The 20,419-nt window shown below is 46.0% G+C and overlaps 1 protein-coding gene across 1 annotated transcript in view; it reads right to left on the reverse strand.

Annotated features, from left to right (window-relative positions):
- plcl1 (phospholipase C like 1) overlaps positions 1-20,419 on the reverse strand; it is a 47,037-nt gene that overhangs the window by 12,640 nt on the left and 13,978 nt on the right. The window contains exons 2-3 of the mRNA XM_027026274.2: positions 1,817-2,440; positions 1-786 (exon numbers count right to left, since the gene is read on the reverse strand). The exon at positions 1-786 is cut by the window's left edge and continues 933 nt beyond it. Coding sequence (XP_026882075.2) covers positions 1-786; positions 1,817-2,440 — 1,410 coding nt within the window. The remainder of the gene's footprint in view (positions 787-1,816; positions 2,441-20,419) is intronic.

Below are 20,419 nucleotides of genomic sequence, written 5' to 3' on the forward strand. Positions count from 1 at the left end.
CGGAGCTTCGGGCTTGTACAGCTCGTCTCCGAACACCTTCTTCAGGTGCTGCGCCAGGGTGCGCTGCTGACCGGGGCAGCATCGCTGGCACAAGTACAACAGCAGCGGGTACCGTGAGGTGAGGAAGGCGTATTTGTGGACCACTTCCAGGGCAGTGCGCAGAGCGACTGGGCCGTGGTGGTGGTGATGATGATGATGATGATGATGATGGGCATGGTGGTGGTAATATTTGCTGTCTGGTCCGTAGTCCACGCCCAGGAGCGGTTCCCCGTCAGGTCCGTCGGTCACGCCGAGCTCCAAACACCGACACCCGGCCTGCAGGGCCCGTGTCAGCCCCCCCAGATCTGCCCTGCCGTGTACCTGGTCATCCAGCAGGTAGGAGCGGTAGGAGGCACTGATGTAATACTGGCACATGGGCAAGTTCATGTCCTGGCAGACGTGCTGGTGCTCTGGGTCGAACAGCTGGCACTCGGTGGACTGCAGGTAACGGCTGAAGCCGTCCAGGCCGAGGAGGCCTTTCTCTCGGCCGGCAGCGGAGGGCTCGAATCGCCTGGCCAGCTCCAGGCAGCCCTCGGTGGTGGCCAGGGGCAAGCCCTGCTCAGACTCCAGGAAGAGCCGAAGGTCCTGAGCATCCAGGCACTCGCGGTCTTTGGACAGCTGCACTAACAGGAAGTACACGTCAGGCCGGGTGCACAGCTCGCAGTAAGCCTCCTGGAACTCTTCCAGCGTCACGTGCGTGGTCAGCTTCTCCTTGCTACGCTGGATCTCTTTAAAGCGCAGGCGCACCTAAACCAAAAGAGATGAGAGGGCGAGTTAGTAAACTCCCGCATGACCTTATTACAACCGCTGACCATTTATTTATAGTTATATTTATAAGTGTACAATTGCAAACGTTGGCTCGTCGGCTGACATGCTGATCTCAGGACCACTGCGTTATACCGACGGAAGTGGCATGACCTAAAAAAAAAAGGGTCTCATGATACCTTCTGACAAAATGCCTGAGGGCTTAAATCAACAAGGACTTGGGAAGTATAAGACTGTTTGAAATCGCACCGTTCTGTCTCGGAACCGGTATCTGTCTTATCGATCTGTCTCTAAATCAAGCCTCCATAAAAATCCCACAGCAACTGTAATAACAAACTGTCCCAGAAGCATTACTTTGCAAGCGCACGCCAGGCCACGGCGAGGCCTACAGTGAGCGGAACCGAACAGCCAGCTGCACGGGCGCCACCCTCCACCGGACGCTCTCACGCTTCTTCTTCTCTCGTCTCACGCAACAGATGCTTCTCAGCCCCTGACGCAAAGACTGTGGTTCCTGCTTTTCCTCAGCTGACCACAGACACTCTCTCTCACCACCAGACACAGCCACACCCACGCACACATACACTCTCCGTCTCAGCAGCTGCAAGATTCAAGCCCACACACTCAGTCGGTATAAAGCTGCAGGATTTTTTAATAACCCAGCTTGAGGAGACCATAACAAGAAAAGACAGTCTGGAACAAGTGTCCACCCCATATCCTGCTCCCATATGATCTATTTTGGTCTGTGGACCACCTGCTCCTGTCTTACTTCACTGCTGACAATGCTAACATTTCACTTTCACTTATTTAACGAGAAGCTCCAATGCCAAAACAATTGGTGGCTTGCTGCCTTGGTTTTTTTAAGGGATGCGTTCCCATTTCTTAAATGTAAAGATCCTAGTTTCCAGTGAGGGTATAATTTCTCCCGTATTCACCCCAGTTGCGGTCAGTATTGATGAACAGGCCTGCCTGCGTATCTCAGGACGCGGTCAGGGTGGGTCGAGAGTTTCCTCACCTTTGCTTCCTTGATGCCGGGGCAGAGTCTGCAGATGGCGGCCACTGCCGTGTCCTCCGACACGATCCCGTGCCCATCCTCGTCGCCCTGCGCGAACTCCGCTGCCAGCCAGTCCCTCCTCATCCTGCTCCCCACGCTGCCCTCCAGAACCCCTCCCTCCCCTACCCCTCCTCCGCCCAGGGCCCCGGGGTGGGACACCAGGTACCGCAGGCCCGTCACCCAGATGTTGGCCACGTCCGCCGACAGCGCCACCAGGTCCAGCGACTGGTACTCGTCCCCGTGGAGGATGGAGAAGGCGGCCTCCTCGGCGAGCAGGTCCGACGGCCCGTTGTGGAGGAAGGTCTCGGTGCTCCTGCCCGTGCGCACCTCCCGGACGGCGGAGATGTCGAGGCGGGCGCGTTCGGTGTCCTTCTTCGAGGGCTCCCAGCGCAGGCAGCCCTGCTCGGCGTCCAGCGTGTAGAAGCGACAGTAGACGCGCGAGTTGGGCCGCACCTTCTTCAGCTCACAGCCACCCTGCATGAACGCCAGGCAGTCTGCCGCACTGCTGACCTTCTTCTCGGAAGGCATGCTACTGAAGGAGACCGTTTTCTTTCGCCCACCGCTGACCTTAGCCACCGACGGGTCCTGCAGGACAAAGAGAATTGCGTCAGGTTATGATTCAGGAGAAAATGTCTTTACCAATAGAGGTTAAAGAAAAAAAAGCTATAAATGAAAGGGTAATTTTGTCTGGCAGCGTGACAGAACTTATTTGGAACGTATTATAAGTAACCTTGCAGAAGTACTTGGAACGTTGAAGGCCAAACAAAACAGGTATGTCAAAATTCTTTGAACTGTGAAATATGTACATCTATAAAAAACATTTCAACTGCACAAATCATCTGACTTCCTATAAATTAGGGCTATGGGGTTCTGGCCACACTCCATTCTATCCAGAGCGCAGTGAGTTTCCTCTCAGGTATGTCATCTTAACCACGAGCATCTAGCCTGACAGGGCCATCCTGACAACAAAACGCCCATATCAAATGACTGAACCCGTACTTAATGTAAGCGGAGTTCACAAATAAAAAACACTGAACATTAACGATCTGAAAATGAGAATCTACTTTGTAGGATCAGCCAAACAGCCTGGAATTATTAAATTGGGTTTATTTTTTTTGTAGAACAAATGTCTGAGTTTGAGGACGCGGTCGATCAGTTCCCACATCGCGTTTCCAGCGTGATCTAAAAATCAATCCAACATCCTCTGTGATAATTAAGCACCATTTCCTCTCCTGCGCCAGCTGGGTCCTAAAGCCGCCGTCATACAGGAACTGCCTGGTCTGTGTGGAAACGTTTGAGCTGTTACGGGAAGTCTGAGAGTTTTGTGTGCACGCTTCCAACAAGTGCTCCACACAAACTGATCTCTGTATGCCAGGCTGACCCAGACTGTACCTCTGAATGTGCTGAGCTTGCTCTTCTGTATCCAGTTCAGACTTTTTTCTTCTTTGTGGCTGTTTTGATAACGGTAAAGGTACTGCGATGGTAAATATAGGGACGAACAGCTCAGCATCGCCGCTGCGGGCTGAATTTTGCGGACAGTGGGAAACAGCTCCACCAGACCATAACGTATTAGACTTCAGATTTGATTTCTTCTGAATGAAATGCGTTAGCCTTGCTTCAGTTACCACAGATTTGCATAACCGAGGTGTGGAGTAGCGTCGACGGCGCGAAGCCATAGTGAAACAGCGATATGAATTTGAGGCTGATTTCATCTGCCGCACGGGGCATTGCTATCCGAACAGCAAACTGCAGAAACCCAACGCTGACATATTGAGGCCATCGACCTGAGTCACCCTCCTCTTGGGAGCCGAGGTGAAAGATGCAGCCACGTCAGGCATAGGCCTGCCTTTGAAAAGGCAGCTCTCAGCACGGACTATTTATAGCCTCGTGCCCACAATTGAATCTTCAACCAAACTTGCAAAACAAACACATGATGTAATTTCAGCAGTCACAATGGACACTAAATCTGGGTTACTGCCTATGGCTCTTATTACCAGCCTCGCAGAGTCACGAGCGACACTGGACTAAAAGAGGTAGGCATCAACATATGATGTTTATGCATGAAACCTATGACTCGTGTCCTGTCTGCGTAGGTGTGTTTGTGTATGTGTATAGATGATTAAATGTACTGTGAGGGTGATGGGAACCAACATGCCTGAATCCTTGACTAAGCAATGTTACACACTGCCTAATGGAACTGGAACAAGCAGATCCTTCCTTCCTGTAACACAGAAACCAGAGGCAGCGGAATTTGAGCCGGCTCTGAACATCGCACAGGTGCGATCTCACTGGCCAATGGACCGGCCGAGTCGAAGGACAGGTCCATAGAATGGGCGGAAACCCAATGTCCTTGCGCGACCCGCAGTCTCGGTTCGCTGCCGCTGCTGACCATGGCTGTTCCTCTGAACCATTCAGGATCTCCGGAGCAGCACCCGCATGATGAGCCAGCACTCGCGGCAGGCAGCGCAACCAGGTCAACGGGCGCTCAAGCAGAGCTGAGCCCGGCAGGTGGAGCAGCCCAGCCGCGGAGGACCGAGCCCGGTGGCGGTGCCCTTGTGCGGCTCGGGGGGTGGGGGGTGGAGGTATAAAGATCGTCAGGGGAGTGGACATGGGAAGATGGACAGCCGCGACCCCTTCAAAGAGCTGCACACCAGCATTCACAAGGACGCCTTGAGGACAAGTCAAGTCCTCATCTTTCAGATGAGTTTTTGTTCGTAGTTACCGAACTCATGCCACAGAGCCAATGCCAAATACCACGAGAAGACGGTAAGAGCAAGTGGCAAGGAGGTGAAACTGAGAAGCAGAGATAAGTGGAACCAACAGAAGCAGAGATAACATAGGAGGATCACTTAAAAAAGCTGGAAAGGAAATGACATAAAAGGTTAAGTGGCAAAAATGATATCAGTGGAGAGCTGAAAGATATCTAAGGAAAAAAAAACTGCATTGGGGATGAAATTAGCAGGAGAAGATTAGGCAGGCGGAAGAATCTTTTCTCACCATCATATGAATTACAGGAGTAGTATAAGCAATGACCCACTCTGTAAATGCAAGCTGGATAATACAGCTACAGGAAAGACAAACCAGCACTGGGAGATGTGGGTAAGTATAGTTCCCATCTCCAGCTAATGAAAGGAAGAAGGGAGAAGCAGAGAACAGGAGAACTGGAGAAGGTGGTCGGTCAGGGGGGGACATGGAGAGGAGGGGGTGGTCAAAGAGAAAATGATACAGACTGAAAGTCATGACAGATCCAAGAGGTTCTAGGAACAAGACAACAATGTGACACAGACAAGCTGTTCCAGAAGGACCTGGCCACGGAATCCGCCCAGGCCGTTTTCAGCAAGAGCTCAGTTACAGCCCTTCAGGAAGAGCCCGGTCCGTCCTGGAGTGTTCCATCTCAGTCATCTGGCGTCCGCGGGCTGCCGTGCCAGAAGCCCTTGTCTAGTTCCGAGTCTTCCGAGGCCCTATTAACATGCACATTCACAAATCTCCCTCCTTAGTGCTAACATCTGCTAGGGGCAGGGGAAAGGGCCAGGCGCTGACAGGCCAACATCCTGCAGTAGGGTGTCTACACGAGAACCGACAGGAACACGACAAACATGGCCTGCAAGTCACGTCATGCTGCGCTGACAGAAACGAGGAGAAAAGCATAAAGACTCCTGAACATTGGCAGGCGAGAGAAGAGTTCCTCTAGCTTGTGTTGATGCTGGACAGACCGGTTTATGCTGAGCTTATTGTTCTTGGCACAATAATAAAGAGGCATGTCACAGGAGGCCAAGAGGAGGCCGCTCATTTCATTCTATAGAAACTCCGATCAGTGGCAGGCTCAACCACCACCAAATATCACAGTAATACTGGAAGGCACTTATGCATCCACTATTCAAAGATGGAGTAAGTTGATTTTTGGTGAAATGTCCTCGATTTGCCATTACAATGCCGTTACAGAGACTCACAAGAACATGAACTATCACTCTGTTTTATTGGCAACGTCAAAGAGTTTCTTTTTCTGGTGTTACAGGGTTGTGTGACTTATCGGCGAGGTCACTCTGAAACGTAGGGTTTCCCTTCACTGTGCCAACGGCCACGTTTTAATTTCCACTGCAACTTCCCCTTCTCACGTGCACACGTGCATGCACACACACACACACACTCATGTACACAGTACCTGCTCTGTGACAGTTACAATGACATTCTGTGTTAAACACAAAGCGAGATATTTAGCTCATGGGATACAGATGTAATGTTCACAAGCCAGCTTACGTAAACAGACCTCTGAATATAAAACACACAATCACTACAAAGCCAGGGCTTACACAGAGGCAGCAAGCAACACACACTGGTTTGTGCACATTTCACCCTCTGAGATCACATTCTCATGCTGCCAGTTACCAACGCCCCAACTAATGAATCAACAGTATTCTGTTCCGTAGACCTAATGCTACATATAAGGAGTTCGAATTTGTGCCACAACTGCCAATATCATTAGATTCTTAATAAGCACCAGAGGAAAAAAACAATTAGACATCTTCATAATAAAGCAATGAGTGTGTTGTCATCAAGTGCAACACCTCCATGAGACCTATCCATCACCCGTAGCCATGATAAGTTCACAAACAAACATTCCCATGTCCTTATGGTTGAGTCGCCATACATGGAAGTTTAAGTAAAACACAATCCATTATGCTAACACCAATGCTTCGCTAATACTAGGCTATAACAGTTTGTTAATAGTTCAGTTTTATAGTTCAAGTTAATAGCTGCATTAATATTTTAGTGCATGCTGGTCAATAGGTTGGGTTAATAGTTCAGTGTGTGCTGCTCCCATTGGTCAAATCAAATCACCTGTGTTGGCTGTACATTCTTTTGTCTAAAAATGATCAGGGGTTTTTTATTAGTGTCTTTAATTATTTATGAAATTAGAATTTATAGCATTCACACATTAAAAATGAAATCTTCTAAAGAAACTATAGAAATGTCTTAGGTGTTCTAGGGATTGCTTGGTTATCCACACATGTCCAAGCCCTTCCCTGGCCCTGTCTGTGCTCTGTCTCCCTGCCTAGGGCCTCTGATTCTACAGCTCTACGCAGTGCGAAAATATTTGCCAAACCGTATCATCATTTCACCACTGCCTATCAGCTGTCCTGTGAAGGTTAAAGAAGTTGTCATATATGGGCTAATTCATTACTACGTTTAAATATTAGTGGTTAATGAATTAATTAAGAGGCTAATGAATTCCCCTCAACTACCACCACCTGCACCAAACTCGTGCGCGGCCATCCCCCTGCCACAGGATGGAACAAAAACTCCAGTCCTACTAATAATCCCAATTTTGCATAAGGACTAAATTATCCACACCCACACTGCTCCCCTCCCACTGTACCAGCAGGAATAATCTGGACTGAGCCACAGGCTGAGTGATCATGGTTTAGCCCACAATGAGTTTAGCTATCTAACCGCTGTGACACCGAGATTAGCTGTAAATGAACTGATGCATCATGACATTGAGGCAGGAAATAATGAATCAGAAGATTACTGAGCATTCAGTGACCTAGAAATGAGGTAAAGAGAACACAGAATTCAGTCTAGGGCTACCCAACCCTACAGCCATATTTAAATACAACACACGTGACCGACATTTCGGTGTCACTGAATGCTTCAATTAGGTGCGTAAGATAAAGGCTGAAACTAAACTATAGGATGGTACCGCTGCAGGACTGCAGCTAGGCAGCCCTGATTTGATCAGTTAAGGGTTATCAACTATTCTAAAGAGACCCAACAGATGGCATTTGGACCACTGTTTGTCACTAGACCACCCAAGTGTACACAATTTGCTCCACATTTCAGAACAGCAATGGAAATTGATGAAATGCTATTGTGCATGATGAAAATAATCGACTGCAGGACATTCAAAACGGCTCTTCAGTTCGCTGGTCTAATTTGGAAAGTCAACAATCAGTGCTCTGATTCCATGCTGGGTCTTAAATTGCTTTATAATGAAGTATGAGCTCTAAGGCTTAGCCAGGCTTTAAGGTCGCTGTTTTGGTTAGACAAGTTTCTCTGATGGGTCCAGTGCCTTCAGCACAGATGTACTGTATGTTTGAATTAGTCCTTGCACTCTCAGTGGATGTCTGTGGATTGGGGATAATGTTCTAAATTATACAGTACATGCAATTTATGAAGTATGATGAACACCTTTAGCTACAATTGAAAAGTGGTAAAATCCTTGAATAATTGTTTTTTAGGGTTCAGCCTTGAAAAAGTATTCATACCCCTTGAACCTTTCCACATTTTTTCATGTTAAACCTACACATTTAAATGCATTTTATTTGGATTTTATGTGACAAAACAACACAAAGTAGCAAGTAATTGTGAAGTGAAAAGAAAATGATACAGGTTTTCGAATGTTTTAATAAATAAAAATCTGGAAAGTGTAGTATGCATTTGTATTCAGCCCCCTGACTCAATACTTTGTGAGAGCACCTTTTGCTGTAATTACAGCTGCAAGTCTTTTGGGGTAAGTCTCTACCAGCTTTGCACATCCACAGGCTGAAATTTTTGCCATTCTTCTTTGCAAAATGGCTCAAGCTCAGTCAGATTGGATAGAGAGTGTCTATGAACAGCAATTTTCAAGTCTTGCCACAGATTCTAAATAGGATTTAGGTCTGGACTTTGACTGGGCCATTCTAACACATGCTTTGATCTAAACCATTCCACTGTAGCTCTGGCTGTATGTTTAGGGTCGCTGTCCTGCTGGAAGATGAACCTCCACCCCTGTCTCAAGTCTTTTGCAGCCTCTAACAGGTTTTCCTCCAGGATCCTGTATTTAGCTCCATCCATCTTCCCATCAACTCTGACCAGCTTCCCTGACCCTGCTGAAGAAAAGCATCCCCACAGCATGATGCTTCCACCACCATGTTTATAGGTGTGGATGGTGTGTTCAGGGTGATGTTCAGTGTTAGTTTTCGGCCACAAACAGTGTTTTGCATTTAGGCCAAAAAGGTCAACTTTGGTCTCATCTGACCAAAGCACCTTCTTCCACATGTTTGATGTGTCCCCTACATGGCTTGTGGCAAACTGCAAGCAAGACTTCTTATGGCTTGCTTTTTAAAATGGCTTTCTACTTGCCACCCTTCCATAAAGGCCAGATTTTGTGGAGTACACGGCTAATAGTTGTCCTGTGGACAGATTGTCCTGAGCTGTGGATCTCTGCAGCTCCTCCAGAGTGACCATGGGCCTCTTGGCTGCTTCTCTAAGTAGTGCTCTCCTTACCTGGGCTGGCAGATTAGGTGGACGGCCATGTCTTGGTAGGTTTGCGGTTGTGCCATATTCCTTCAATTTTCGGATGATAGATTGAACAGTGCTCCGTCAGATGTTCATAGCTTGGGATATTTTTTATAGCCTAATCCTGCTTTACATTTCTCCACAACTTTATACCTTTATACCTTGGTTTTCATGATGCTGTTTGATCACTAATGTTCTCTAACAAACCTCTGAGGTCTTTACAAAACAGCTGTAGTTATACTGAGAATAAATAACACACGTGGACTCTATTTGCTAATTTGGTGACCTTTGAAGGCAATTTAGTCAGGGGGGGGCTGAATACAAATGCACGCCACACTTTCCAGATTTTTATTTATTACAAAATTTGAAAACCGTGTACAATTTTCTTTTCACGTCACAATTACTTGCTACTTTCGTTTAAATCCCAATAAAATATCTTTTAAAAATGTGGAAAAGTTCAAGGGGTGTGAATACCTTTTCAAGGCCCTGTAGAATTTGTAGTGTCTAAGACACTTTTCCACCTTGACATTTTTCATCTGAGAGTACAGCAGATAAGCATTTTTTCAGCTGACAAGATCCAGCTTTGTAAGTACACTTAACACCATAAACTGACAGAACCTGACCATATGTCTGGTCTCATACAGCCAAGAGTGCAACATTATGAGAGGATAGCTGTATGCAGCTTACATAATCTACAGAGCTTCCACTGGCCTACATTCAGATCGCTATCTGAAAACAATCAGCTGTCATTATGGGCACTCCTCCAAGGGCTCTGATATGCTGTTAACTCCAGCAACAGCCTGCCAAGCCCTTTGCCACGACTGTATTTCTTCACAAATCCTCCCTTTTTATGCTCCTTGAGAGCTTCTTGAGCTCTCAAAGTCACAGGGCTGTCGAAGACAATGTCTAGGTGAAGGTCTAAGACTGGGCCTATATAGACTTTCCTCAGGGCTCCCTGGGCCTGTATAGACTTTCCTCAGGGCTCCCTGGGCTTGTATAGACCTTCCCAGGGGCTCCCTGGGCCTGTATAGACCTTCCTCAGGGCTCCATGGGTCTTATAGACCTGGAGATGAAAAAGACATTGGCTCAGATGGAGACTGGACATTTGCGATCCAGAGGGGATAAGGGAGGCCGAGCTTCAGCAATCACTTTTTAAGCAGTCAGCAAGTGTCATGTTGCTGGATGCCCTCCTGGGAGTTTATTACGGATGACAGGTCCCAGTGTCTCTGCCCTGTTTGACCACTAGTCACCCCTGAGAAAGGCACATGAAGGCACGAACTGGAACAGCAGAAGCAATGCCTGATCACTTCAGGGATAGTTCTGAGTGTACTGAAAGGGGGTGTGTAAGAGTAAATTCTGTGTTTTAGTGAGTTTCAATGTTATTCAGAAGCTGCTTTTACTGCAGTGCTAAACATTGTCTGCCAGGTGCTGTGATTCCTGACTAGGGCATTTAACCTGATGCAGCTTCACAAACACCACCATCTCCCCTGCCCGCTTCAAACAAACACCTCCATCTCCCCTGTCCGCTTCAAACAAACACCACCATCTCCCCTGCCTGCTTCAAACAAACACCACCATCTCCCCTGCCCGCTTCAAACAAACACCACCATCTCCCCTGCCCGATTCAAACTAACACCTCCATCTCCCCTGTCCGCTTCAAACAAACACCTCCATCTCCCCTGCCCGCTTCAAACAAACACCACCATCTCCCCTGCCCGATTCAAACAAACACCACCATCTCCCCTGCCCGCTTCAAACAAACACCACCATCTCCTCTGCCCAATTCAAACAAACACCACCATCTCCTCTGCCCGCTTCCAACAAACACCACCATCTCCGCTGCCCGCTTCAAACAAACACCTCCATCTCCCCTGCCCGATTCAAACAAACACCTCCATCTCCCTTGCCCACTTCAAACAAACACCACCATCTCCCCTGCCCGATTCAAACAAACACCACCATCTCCCCTGCCCGCTTCCAACAAACACCTCCATCTCCCCTGCCCGCTTCAAACAAACACCTCCATCTCCCCTGCCTGCTTCAAACAAACACCACCATCTCCCCTGCCAGCTTCAAACAAACACCACCATCTCCCCTGCCCACTTCAAACAAACACCACCATCTCACCTGCCCACTTCATACAGCTGGCATGATTAAGTTTATAACATTTTCATTTTGGTTTTCTCTACTCGCGCTGAGGTACTTTAACCCTTCCTTTATCCTTGCTTACATTTGACATACATACACCTTATTTTCCAAATTTCCCTAATGTAAGCTATTAAAATTACTGTGGGAGTATAAAATGGTGTGTGACTTCTTTTTCTGTTTATCGGTTGGCTTATTTTGACCTACCCTTTATTATCATTTAACCTTCATATTTCATTTTTAAAATATTGCATGCAGTCCAGTATGGAAAAAAATGTTTTAATTACCCTTGTAAGGTGTCTGTACATAAATATATTTTATGTGTGTATACATTTGTCATTTCAAGTGACCTGAATTTAATTTATTTTAAAAATTAATTAATTTTAAAAAATGTTTTTTAATTAACCTGACTATCAATACATTAAAGGTTTCCTGAGTCTCTCTATGCATCATGGAGAGAAAAGCTTCTTCTTGCTCCTCTTTGCCTTCCTGCCTTTGAAAAGCTTCAGGACACATCCTGGTCCCTTCCAGGGACACATCCTGGCACCTCCTGGGGCCCCATATCCACAGCAGACACACAGCAGAGCAATCACAGACACTGTAGTCACGCTGGGGAGAGAAAGCACAGGTAGGATTTACAGAAACCCCTCATCACTAGTAACAAATCCAAGACAGAGGAGGCTCACTGGGTAGCCCAAGCTACCCATGCCAGGCTGACAAACAAGCAGACGCGCATTCCAGGGTTTCAAGTTTTTGTGGGGGATGGGAAACAACAACGAATGCTGGTTTTGGATTTAAAAGAGCTGCAGTACTAAAAAAAGGAGAAATCACAAACAAATATCTGATTGTTTTGTATTTGTATGGCAAATACATTTAAAACCTCATCAGTAAGGCACAAAGAGAAGAGAACAGCTATGGAATTAAATACAAGACTGTGCAAAGATGACATTTTAAATGTTTGGCAGAACATTTCCGCCAAATGATTGGCAATTATACTATATATCTGCTGCCTAGCAACCCGGGGTGAGTGGCACATGCCGGGGCAATAAAACATTAATAGCTGTATTTTCTTTGGCATTACCTTAACAGCAAATAAAGCTTTCCAGGGTATTGCTCAATATACCTGCAACAGAATTGTGTTTATTCAAGATTAAGTGCCTCAGTTTGACTGTGCAATGTGTTTTTATATCGTTCAGGAAGAGCAATCCAAGGACTCCCAGCGAGAAGGTTACAGGGACACAGCAGAACAGAGCACAGTGACTAAGCTCCAGTCCTCTGGGTGCCTTGAGTCCTGAGGAGCTGTTCCAGGCCTTTAATTAGCAAAGCTCGTTCCTGCCCCGAAGTTAATTACCACAGACACGAGTATCTGAAGCACACACAAACATCCGAGTTGCACTCTCAAAATGAGGATGCTTCCAGCATCTCTAGCAAGTATATGATAATAATCTGGACTGGCCAACTTCATGGAAACTATAAGCAGGCGTCTGTGATGGCGGAGCACCTAGGTGTGCACATGGCGTGTGTGAACTGACACCGTGCACCATGCACCATGGACCGCTGCACCACTGCATGCACACCAAGCCCCCACCCAGAAAAAAATTAGCACAAAGCCGTGTCGTGTCACACCCGGTTCCTGTTTGGGGAGATGTATTAATTGCCACCGGTGTCAAATTTGACCGAGACTGAGACGGCGCACGTGTGTGTGGTGTGAGGGTTAACCAGCTGGCTGGCACTTACCCACACAACAATGTTAGTTGCCTTCTTAGCTCAGCACATTCACCACGATGCTGTGGACACAGGAGTGGACCATGCTGCCTTTGACTGAACCAGGGGAACACAAACGCGCTATTGAGCTTTGTCACTGCCGTGAATCATTCCCTCACCCTACCAAACACTGATGCAACTTCTTTGCTTTGGTTTGATTTGTTTTATTTTTGTTTTAGAGAGACCTTCTGCCTGCTCCTCCAAGGTTTATCAGGGGCTGAAACTAACAGCTGCCCGGAGGAAGTAATTAGTGAAAGTCATGTGGCAGCTCCTTTTTTTTAAGTGTAATTGAATCTTTTGGGTGCACTTGGCTGAACTATACACAACGCTCACAGAGTCGTGGGTAGTGTTTAATAAAGCTAAACCACAAACCCTCGGCATATACAGCAGTTAACAAACTGACTAAAAACAGCAGAATTAGACGCCCATACAATTCAGCACACATAGTTCTTACAAAAAACGTTAAACACCTGATTTTTTATGCACTTTCCAAGTTTCTATAAGCTGTCCAACTCTGAATGATGGTGGTGTTGTGGAGCTTGTTTCATCCATCAGTTGCAGGAATCTTGCTAAGAGTGATCACTTTCTGGACTCTATCAAATGTTATATGGAAGAAAACTCTCAGATGTCTTTATCCCAGTTCTATGTCAGTTGGCGTTACAGCTCAGTGCTGCTATACTGGCATGGATAGGTTGCACAAAGCACTAAATGGAGGCCAAATACTACAACATATTTTTTTATATTAAATCATAATTTTACCCAAGTGAAACAATTTTTTTCTTCTTCTTTACCATTTTTTGCCAAAAATTATGGCGGGCACTGTAGTCTACCAGTTGCGGAGGACCATGAATATTTAGACAAAATAATTTAATTTTAAATTATATTATATCACTTGGCTGCAAAATCTTGTGCAGTCACTCACTGCCTGAAGTCTGCAAGCCACAGATATCACATGGCTCTGGCTATCTTCTGTGGAGATGCTCTGCTATGGCTGTAATGCAGGTGTTTCTGGTCCTGCTTTTATCACGGGGCTTTTAGCTTCAGCTCTGTCTTTAGGGTGCATGTATACGGTATACATAATTACAGGCAACATACAATATACATAGTTACAGGCCACGTGCAGTACACATATATACAGGCTATACATAGTGCAGCACTGTGTATAGCTCAGTAGCTCCCATTTGTTGGGCAAGCAATCAGAGCCTCAGGCAAGTGAAAATTGCTCCACTTTTCTGAAGCATCGCTTATGAATTCAGTTCTGATCCCCATTGGTCCTCCTCCTCTAATGGACGGACCTGTTCCATGTTTCAGGCTACATTTAGAGAGAACAATGGCAAAAGTTGAGAACCAGCGCCATTTTCAGAATTCAGTGTGTAATGCATTTTTGACTCCCCAGTAATGACCACTGAGCTAAAACCCACTGCAATTATCTTTAGAATTACCACTTTGAATCTGGCGATGGGTCTGCAACTCTACGATGACGAACTGGCTTCAAAAAGATGATTCTTTTCACTTTATTAAAAAAAAAAAATCTAACTTGTAAACGCAATGACCCCTCCACAGCAAGGGCCAGAAGATGGACTTCATGAGTATCCATGTTATCATTTATGTTCATCTAGGCCTAACATTCATGAAGCAGCAATCTTATTTGAAGACCTGTAATATATACATGTAATCATTACATATAATCATGTTTTCCCCTAACTGGATAACCTTACTGTCAGACGGAGACTCTGTCTGTTTCTGACCGGCTTGCTTTACTGCAGGCTATTTATCAAACCTCCGTTTGGACTTGCTAGATTACGTATCCCCTAAAAGCAAGGAAAGCTGCGCATCTACTGCTCCGTGCAGGGAACCTTGGGCTGCTTCCCACAGAACGAGCCAAGGTCACGCCACTTCCTACGACGAGCCATTGACTTCACAACTGAGCGCTACGCTGGCTCCATGGACCTGTCGAATAAAGAGGCCGCGTGGAAATGCCGAGTCCCTTTGCCCTGAAGGATCCTCCCATAACAACGGCAGCGGTTAGTGTATGTTAACGGCGCGCGTCAAAGCCCCAGATCCCCTCGTCCATATTCTCCGCAGTTTAAATGAAGGGAAAGAATGACAGATAAAGAATGACAGAGAAGGAAGCAAGAGTGGGAGATAGAGACAGAGTGAGAGAGAGATAAAGAGAAAAATTGGGAGAATTTGAATGCTATGCAGTAAGGTCACTGGGTCAAAAGAGAAACGGGTCCCTTATCACAACGTTTCTGCCGGCAGACGAGCTTCTAAGCTTCATAATTGATCTTTCGCTCATTTGTATATACGGGCACAAATCAAAGAAGAGAGCAGTAAACAGTGTGAGAGAGGAAGAAGGAAGCAGTCACTGAGGAATTACGTAGCATGGGAGTGGAGACGAGAGCAGCCCTTATCCCTGAGAATGGTGGAGACGTAGAGGGAGATCGAGTGGGAGAGAGAGAGAATCCCAGAGGGAGCACAAGAGCACAGGGAAGGGGAGAATGGATGTGTGTTTTGGTGTTAGTGTGTCTGTGTAATGAACATCTGACCCAAAAAGTACACAACAGCAGAGAAGTCCCCATAAATGAAAGAAATGAAAGAAATCTTTGGAAGGCAATGTGCATTTTGCTATTTTGTCCATATATAGTACATTTCATATGGACAAAATAGCAGGGGGGACATGACACGACTTTCATGGTGGGCTGGAATACCAAAAGCATGACTCAAAATCAACACTCTGCAAGCCGTTGGTGGAGTTTCTACGTCTCTACCAGGCCTGGGAGCTGCTGGGAAAGTCACCCAAATCAAGTGGCCGATCACATCAGTACTGGTCTGCTGGGCGGACCTGCGAGTCTCTCGGCCACATTCTGAACCCCGTCCGAACAAGCAAGAGAACCCCAGCCACAGCTACACGTGACCCGAGCCCAGGGTCACTCTGCTGGTGTGCTGGAAGCAGTCCAGCCAGGAGCACAGTAAGTGCACAGCGCAGAACTGCAGAAGGACGCGCGAAGGTCGGCCCATCGACTGGTGCGGGACCGGTGCGCTGATCGATACACGCCTGAACAGAAACAGGTGGACAGATGGAAGGAGGGAGCAGTGGGGAATTGGAGGAGAGAGAGGAAGGATGACAGATTATGACAGATGTCAGCGCGGGGAGGAGAAATGAGGTCAAGGTTCAAGGATGAGCCAAAGTGAATCACACTGAGGACTGAGTCCGTTACGACGGTCCTGCCGAAGAGACGCCCAGCGGCAGTTCACACAGTGGACTATGTATGGTGCAGCCTTGCATTACGTCAAATGAGAAAGAATGACACATTTGGCACATGCAGGTCTATCCTTAAAATCCTGAGATCTCATATCGTCCAGTCAGTAATCACCGCAACTAGAATAGAGACGTAGCGTCCACTTTCAGCTACAATCCTGCAAACCACATCAGGCAAAGAAAAAGATACCCACTGATCGCCATTGAGTTGCATGGAGTAAAAGAGAACGCAGTGGCAAACCCACTCAGTGAGTCAGTGTGCTCGGTTTGATGTTTGGACCACGCTCGTAATCTCAGCCCGCTTCGGTTTCACAGTGCTATTCATCTTCTGACTGCACACCTGGAAGCAATACGAACGCTGTACACAATGCAAGGCCTATTGATTATTCAACATTATTCAATGCACTAACCCATGAATTCTCATTAGTAGCAAATTAAGGCTTTTAATAGAGTTGAAGTGTGTGTATTATTGATGTGGCAACATTTGAAAATCAAATTTGTGCTGACATGGTGATGAGCAATGTACATTTACGAATAACAGAGGGTGGACTTATTATATATATATATATATATATAAATATTATATGCCATTCCACCCGTTTCCCCTGTTCACTACAATACCCAGCATTCTGATTACCACCCAGAGGAATACCCAGTCAATCAGCAACAATTCACAAGATCCTCAACAGCGAACTATTGACTGCACCTGTAACTCATTCACCTGCCATTTCCATTCACACTTTGTGAAGTACTGCCACTAGTATTGTCAGTGCATACTGAGTGCTATTCCCGATTGTCTGCCTCTTTCACTGAACTTTTTCAGATTGCTTACTTCTGTTTTTGCCTGCCTGGTTATATTGTCTTTCTGTATTTCAACCTGAACTGTAATCCTTTACATTCTGGTTCTGACCCTTGCCTGTATTTTGACTACCATGTTGAATTATCCTTGTCAGATTAAAACAACGCCTCATTTTATTCGGCTGTCTTTCTCTGAATTATCACAGTATTCTTTATTTATTTATCTATTTATATAGATAGATAGATAGAGAGAGAGAGAGAGAGAGAGAGAGAGAGAGAGAGAGAGAGAGAGAGAAAGAAATGAGTGCATACAATCATAAGGAACAGAAAAGATTTACAGCAAAGCATGTCTGTATAATCTCCATCCAGACCCAAGGGGTAGTGTGTACATGTCAAGGTACAGCCCCTTTCTCCCAGATGTCTCCGCACACGCGTGTGTGTGTGTGTGTGTGTGTTCGGCTGCATGGCCACGCCCTCCCCGTGTTTCACACCTGTTCCTTATTTCGTGTTGTTATGGTTCATGCATATAAAGTCTTTTGTAGTCGTTGTTGTTTGTCAGTGTTTTACCATGTGTGACCCTGTATTCCTATAATTCTAAATCTTCGTTGCGTTACGTATGTAAATAAACGTGTCACTGTGTTCAACACGGTTCGTTCCTGCCTAGCCTCCCATGTTACAGTACATTGCATCACAACACCTTTTATGCACAATGTTTTCTATTTTAGCAGATCATATATATTGTTAGATGACAGTCTTAAATAAAACACTTGTTTTTAGAACATTCTAGCAAACCATCTACAGTCAGTGATGGCCTGAGCTCTGGAAAGGGGCTGTCCAGCAGAAGAGGCGTCAGCACCTGCTAACAGTCTTGCCATGGTGAGGCTCTGCCAAGTTTTGCTGGTTTGGAGGTTCTGAAGCTCTGCTGGTTTGGAGGTTCTGAAGCTCTGCTGCTTTGGAGGTTCTGACATTCTGCTGGTTTGGAGGCTCTGAAGTTCTGCTGGTTTGGAGGTGCTGAAGCTCTGCTTGTTTGGAGGTTCTGAAGCTCAGCTGATTTGGAGGCTATGAAGTTGCTAACCTCACCAAAGCATGTATCTAGCACACCCATGACACACCCATTTGTTCTGATATAGAGATACAACCAACTCCTGAGTCAAATATCACATCTACAATACTTGAATGGCACAGTGGAACACAGATTATTCATGGTAGGTGTGTGAAGCCCATACACCTGTGAAGCCCATTTTCAACTACTTATGGACACCTTAAATGGAAGGACTGTGTAAATGAAGGTGCAACTCCTATGTGATTAACCCAGTACTGCTGGAATTACTTCTCAACGAAAGCCACTCACTTTGACCTCATGCTCATGGTTTCATTTCAAATGCGTAGTGCTTCGGTACAGAGCCAAAACAATGGGAGTGTTGTCACTGTCTCGTTATTTCCACAGCGCCCTGTATGCTCAGGACATCCTGCATGGAGCTGCATGAAGGTGGAGGATCTCTTCACTATCCAACGTGGGACTGGCGCTGCAAGTCGGACGCTTGTGTGGGTGAGAGAGTGTGTTACGCGTGAGAAGCGTCACGCAGATGTCGAACCAAAGCCTCATGACACACAGCCACCGACACACACACACCTTACATGTTTTCCTTGAGAAAACACGACCTTGCGTAATATAATCTTCTTATACACCTCCCACCCACCCTAAACTGCTATCCCTTGCTCAGGGAACGACGTCGCTAAAACGCGCGCACGCACACATTCTCGAATGTGCGAATGCCTTCAAAAGTTACAAGTGTACATATTACAGGAATGCTGTTTAATGCTAAATGTGCCTTATATGAGATATTTATTTTTACTAATCACAATAATCACAACATTCATTAACATATGCCACTCCTATTTAGAGACACACACTGTGAGAAATGCACTCAAAGATTCACCCACCATATTAAACTGCTTTACTTGGATTAACACAAAGGGTAATCATAAACCTACACACACACACACACATACCAGTACTAATTACCCTGACAGAAGCATAATACATCTTCATAGACTGTCTGATGCTAAAGGTGAATAAGCACTGTTCTCTGTCCTGTTTGGCTTACTGATTACTTCTCAGCGTGAGGTCATCACCAGGACCTCTCAAAATATCGACCTCCCAGATAATAGCTGCAGCTCCAGGGAACGTGATTGGCTAAATAACCATGTCTCCACAGTGACAGGGACATCAATACAACATAATCAGTAGCAATATTAATTGTTGTTGCAACAGGTTTGATGGATGATTAGAATCTATTGCTTACTGAAAATATTGGATGCTTTGTTCATGATCCGGCAAATATTGCTAGGAGTATGTCTCTCTGTCACACAGAGGCACATACATATGAATGCACGCACATGCAAACACACACACACACACACACACACACTCTTGCCATTCCTGGAGCTGTTTTGCATAAAACATACAGTGAGCGTTGTTGCATTTTCATTCTTCGAAAAACTCTGTGGTTGTAGTAGTGAAGGCTGAGGGACTCAATGACCAAAGCTATGACTTCAGCATTACCGCACCCAACCACGGTGTCTCATGTCCTGGCCCGCGACCTCTCACCCGTAAAAAGCCACGGGCCCAGCTCGCCAGACACCTCTTCATCATGCCCTCCTGCTATGAAACCTTTATAGCATGAAGTCCATTTCTCCTTTCAGCCCCACTGCAAACAACTCCCATCCGCAAAAAGCAGAACACTGTTTATGTGCTCATAGATACTGAATCATGACTGACAGTTTTACTAATATGGGAATGACAAAGAGTAAACCTGTTCACCCTTGAAGTCAAAGGTGTAGAACAGTGAGTACAGCACACTTTACAAGACCAACAGGTGACCAACTACGGATCCAAGTCATTTGAGTTTCTACTTTTACACAACACTCACTTTTAGTCTAGGAACTAGGATATGGACTTCATGAGAATCTCACTACTCACACGCTCACTTTGGCTCGAGACTCAAGAGCTGAGATCGGTTGTGTCACAGTAATCACTGCCTCAAAAATGTGTGGTACTGGATTATTTCTGTATTCTCTTGTTTATTTCTGAAATTAAAGATACAAGCGAACTAGTGCCACCCTTGAATAAGTAACTGTGGCTGAAGGTAACCGCTGTGCTGTCTGTGTGCTTTGCGTTGCCCCTGTGCTGATAGCAAACGTCTACCTCAGAGGTTCTCCATTTTTAATTTAAATTCTCCTAATTAGATCACCACGCTGCTGCTCCTCGTGATTTAGGAGGCCTTGGCTCCTCCTGTGGCTTCTTAAGCCTTGGA

This window comes from Electrophorus electricus, chromosome 25, assembly GCF_013358815.1.
Source record: "Electrophorus electricus isolate fEleEle1 chromosome 25, fEleEle1.pri, whole genome shotgun sequence".
Classification (NCBI taxonomy): Eukaryota; Metazoa; Chordata; class Actinopteri; order Gymnotiformes; family Gymnotidae; genus Electrophorus; species Electrophorus electricus.